Here is a 5,000-nt window from a genome sequence, read left to right as displayed (position 1 = left end):
AATTGTTCAAGATTCTTCATTATTAAAATTAAAAGTTAAATTAATTTAGATATAATGTTAATAATCAACTATTTATATTTATTATATAATAAATATAACTAAAGTTGCAAATTAACTAACAATTCATGTTGCAATAATAAGAAAGGACATTATATTCAATTTAGCAGTTTTATATTGAAACATTCAATGTAATATCCGTACTTCACTTATATTTCGTATAATTTTTCCGACTATTACGTATATTTTCTTTCCTTTTTTTTTCATCAACGGTTTGAAACGAGCTTCTCGATATGTCATCATTAATTAGTCATCATACATCTCATCACTAAAAAAAGTTTCGTTCCATCTCATCTCATTCTTTATCTATCGTAAACATAATCGTCATTTTTCGTTCAAGATACGCCCATTATATTAACGGAACGTACGATTGCAAGTCCCACCGTAGCATCGTACTTTGTTCAGCCGTTAGCAAATACTATTTGGTACATGATCATTTTTGCAGCAGGAACTATTACATAGCAGTGGCGCTGAAAGTTGTCTCGCGATCGCGTCGCAATGTTTTCGATGCCATTTCGTTCTCGCAAAAAGATCCGACAATCTTCAATTCGCATCTCAAGAAAGAATCGATGATTGCGGACGACATTAAAACAAGACGATGCGAAGTATCGTTAACGAGTCTGACTGAACGTGCCTGGATGTAAAAGGCGGAACATATGCTCGAAAATTTTGTTACCAAGATTCAATTTTGATGAACGAAAATTTTACTTTTAACTTTATCTTCTTAAAGAGATGTTTTCGAAAAACAATTTTTATCTTCACTTAAAGAGATATTGTTTGGAAAATAAATCTGTCGAATAAATACTTGCTAAGAATTTCCAAATTATGTTCATCGGGACTCAAACTATGAACGACATCCGACAAAGAGCTCTTGAGTATTTTTCTTGACAGCGGTAAAAATCTCACGCGGTCTAACCACCGACGGAGGAAAGACACAGCAACAAAACCCAAGTGGCAAGCACAGAAACGAGCGGAGAGCAGTTAATGGCGCTTAAGCGTGGATTGAGCAAAGCTCGAATGTTACATCGAGAGTATACCCTGCGGAGAGCTGCGAGTCGGTTGGTAAAAGTCAGTCTTGTGAAGGATAGTGTCTCGTGTTGAATCGCGCGCGTGTAAATCTATATAACCCTCGTGCGATGAAAAACTTTACGGAGGGGTCTCTTAATTAACTATCGTGCGATTAATCCTTTGGCTGCGGTACGTCAAACTGTTTTCTTAATCATCCAAGTTCTAGTTATATTCTAGCTATTGTATATATTGCTTTTATGATATATTTTTTGTAAGTAAATAGTACGTCATAATTGTCTGAAATTGATTTAATTCTCTTTGAAATATATTGTTAAGTACTAAAATCTAACAGGATCAGTTCCTAGAACGCTATCGACATTGAATGATAACAGTTTTGTTATTGATAGACGTTATAGATATACGTACAAGAAAATATAGGCCACTCTTAATTAATATAACAAACAATTTTGAAACGTTTCACACTTTTAATGATAACATAGATCTTCATAAATACAAATAACCTAATTATTAAAAGAAAAAGAACAAACGCACTACCAAATTCAATTTTGAAAATTTGGGGAGAGAGTGTGTAATCTAACATTCCCTCATAACACTTACCAATAAAACATATTATAACACAAAACTACTTAAAAATTGAAATCACTTATCATACTCTATTATAAGATTATAACAGCGATCACATCAAGGAGTCTAAACTGATATAAAATGGGCTGAATTTTTTAAAAAATTGTTCCCGTTTGTCCTAGCTTTTAGTATGGCAGAATGAGCATTCTGATGACTATTGAAGGCATAGCTTAGCAGTCAATGTCTCGATATGTAAAATTTATTATCGATAGCATTCTAGAGTTATAAATTATTCAAAAATAATCTCTATCCAAGAATTAAATTATCCAAGAATAAACTATCTTATATTTTTCAACAGACCTCTATTTTTTCTATTATTAATTTTATAAAAAATTAAACTTTTTCTACAAATTAAGATAAAAGGCAATTTTATACCAAAGTCACATCCATATATGATAAAGTTATTTTATAATTTATTTCAGAACAAGTTATCTTACAGGTATTTTTAAAAATATTTTAATTTTGAAAAATATAAATACGCATAGTCATAAATTATATAAAAAGTCATACAAATTTTTATCTAAAATATTTTTTTATTTTACTATTTCAACGATAAACTTAAGCGTTAACTTAAAAGCATTAGCTTTGAGGAGACTATTCTTTAAATATCAAAATATGAAAATAGACATATCGCCTAAATTTTTATAATTAAAGGCCTTTTTCCACTGAAGCCGATTGTGCCGATCAACATACTGGTGTCTTCCTTTTCTTTACAAAAAAATAGAAGCAGTCAGTACATTAATTGACACGATCAACTTTAGTAGGCACGAGTCCTAACGACATATTTAAAAAAAAATCAAATCAATTCTGAATTATAGCATATATATTTCTTGAAGAATATATTGAAAGCGTCACAAACTTTTAAGTTTTATATATGTGAGTGTATGACACGAAGGCGATAATTTTGCAGATGTCAATACCTCTAGAAAAGTTCAATCTCAAGTCTCCTGAGATGTTTTCTCAAGATAATGATCACGTTTGCGAATTAACGCGAGTTTATAACCGAGCCTATCACTGACCGATTATGATACAAGTATTCACAGCCAAAGGACTAATCGACTATCTGCTCAGCCCTAAGTGGGCAAAGGTAACAAATCAATCATCGCTTAACATCAACATACAAGAACGTACCATTCTAGCCAAACGGTTCTATTGAATCCTAATCAGAACCATTCTGCTGTAGCAACGCGGGCGTCGATTGCGTTGGTTGCGGCTGCATCGACGACTCCTGGTGATGATGGTGGTCAACAATGGGGGATGGTGTCTCGCTGGTCTGGGAATTCGTCAGGTCGCCACCACCTCCACTGCTGCCGCTCCCATCCCCTCCCCCACTTCCTACGCACCCACCCCCGCCCCCATCGCCGCCCGGATTCGCGGACGATTCAAAGGCCTTCTGCTCGCTCGGAGGTAACATATGCACCATATTCACCAGGGGAAAAGACGCGGTGGCATAATCGGCGGGATAGTAGCCCTGTGGCTGCGGCATGTTGCCGCCGAGTAGACCGCGATGGGGATAGCCGCTGTTGTCCCCCGGATGCTGCAACGGCAGACCGGTGAGCCCGTGGCTCATCTGCGCGGACTGCTGGACGGGCTTGATGTTATTGTTATTCATGATTTCAGAGTTATTGGTGCCGGTACAAGTCCTACGTAACTGCTCAAGCTTTAGACTCTTCCCGTACTTACCACGCACGTACATCAGCAGGCTATTATAGGGAATACCAAACATACGACTAGCCTGCGACGTGGTTAGCTTTTTTTCCCAAACATGTTGTAGAGCTAATGTAAGTTCGTTATTCGTCCAGGACCTTGGTGGTCCTCCTCGCGGAGCGCTGTGTTGCCCTTTGGGCCTATTAACTGCAAGAGCTCGAGTGTTGTGATCGGTCCATCTACGTGGCGTGTCACTATCATTACGATGCTTCTTTGCCTTTTTAGCGGGCGGAGGGCCAAGACTGGGAGTACCAAAGAGATTTTGCAGCGCTTCTGGCTTGAAGTTATCTGTAAGTAGCGAATCCGCGAGGATGCCCCTGTCATACGTGGTGGCATGATGCGAGAAAAGTCCGCCGCCTAGAGCTGTTACGCCGTCTAATGTCGGTGTGAACATCGCCATAGCGCTACGTCGCGGCAAAGCTGGTTCTTGTTGTTGCTGTTGCTGATACGGATGAGATCTGCTGGAACCGTGCGGACTATCCTCGCGTGGATGGTGACTTTGAGTCGGCGGCGGCGGCGGCGGCAGTTGACTTTGAGGATGCCCGGGCAGCCATTGGCTGAGGCTTGTCAGGTACTCGGGAGGATGCGGTTGCGACAGCGACAACGTCGGCATTGTCGGTAGCGACAATGCTACAGTTGCCGCTACAGCTGCTGCTACGGCCGCCGGGATGTCTGATACAGGATCCGGATGATGTAGTAGACTCGTTCCTGTGAGCGGCGAGCCGCGAGGACTGCTCGTCGCTTCACTGCCCTCCGTCTTCACATGATGCTGATCTAATCCGCTCGGCGATATAGGTTTCTTCATCGAGAGATTCTCCGCCATGTCCTCCTGCTGCTGCTGCTGCTGCTGCTGCTGCTGCTGCTGATTCTGTACGTTGTTAATCGATTGTTGTTGATGATATTGAGATTGCTGCAGCAATAGCTGCTGCTGCTGCTGCTGCTGCGCCTGGTGTTGACCACTGAGATTAAGAACGCTCGTCAATGGACTCGAACTAACCGGTGGGGTCGAGCGTCTGCTCAGATCTTGCGGTAGCAATTCGCCGGATCGTCGGCGCGGACGCGCCTGTTTCCGACGTGGCATTGACGGCGAGCCGCAACTCTCGCGGATACCAAAGTTCATGTGGCCAATGTGCGATTTGGCCTGATGGTCCCTCGTTGGTGGAAGCAGGATAGGTTTCATCTCCGCTGTGCTCTCCAACGCGTTTTCATCATCTTCCGGTGTGCCGTGTCGCGCGACTTCTGGTGTTGGTGATCCAGCCAGAATGAGATCGCGCGTCGGCGTTGATGCCAACGACAACGGCCTGGGTTCCGTCGACACCGGCCTCGGCTCCGATGACGACAGTCCACGCACCTGCAGACACTCTGCGGCCTTCATCAGCCCCGGTAACTCCTCCTGGGCGATTTGCACCTCGCCACGATATATAAAGTGCACCAAAGTGGACAATTCATGATGCGAGAAGTCCTTCAGCACGATCACGGGGTGCTTGCACGGATTTTCAGCGAATATCCTCTCGAAGAAAGGACTGTAACATAGGGAAAACGATTCCATACGATTACGATCGTTCTCTTTTAAAATTTGGATA

At 41.7% G+C, this 5,000-nt stretch overlaps 1 protein-coding gene across 1 annotated transcript in view; it reads right to left on the bottom strand.

Annotated features, from left to right (window-relative positions):
- Positions 1–2,869: 2,869 nt before the first annotated feature.
- LOC108746391 (protein jim lovell) overlaps positions 2,870–5,000 on the bottom strand; it is a 4,606-nt gene continuing 2,475 nt past the window's right edge. Inside the window, exon 2 of the mRNA XM_018483130.1 lies at positions 2,870–4,940. Coding sequence (XP_018338632.1) covers positions 2,870–4,940 — 2,071 coding nt within the window. The remainder of the gene's footprint in view (positions 4,941–5,000) is intronic.

The sequence above is a fragment of the Trachymyrmex septentrionalis genome, unplaced genomic scaffold (genome assembly GCF_001594115.1).
Source record: "Trachymyrmex septentrionalis isolate Tsep2-gDNA-1 unplaced genomic scaffold, Tsep1.0 scaffold17, whole genome shotgun sequence".
Taxonomy (NCBI): domain Eukaryota; kingdom Metazoa; phylum Arthropoda; class Insecta; order Hymenoptera; family Formicidae; genus Trachymyrmex; species Trachymyrmex septentrionalis.
This window is presented reverse-complemented; position numbering and strand designations above follow the sequence as displayed.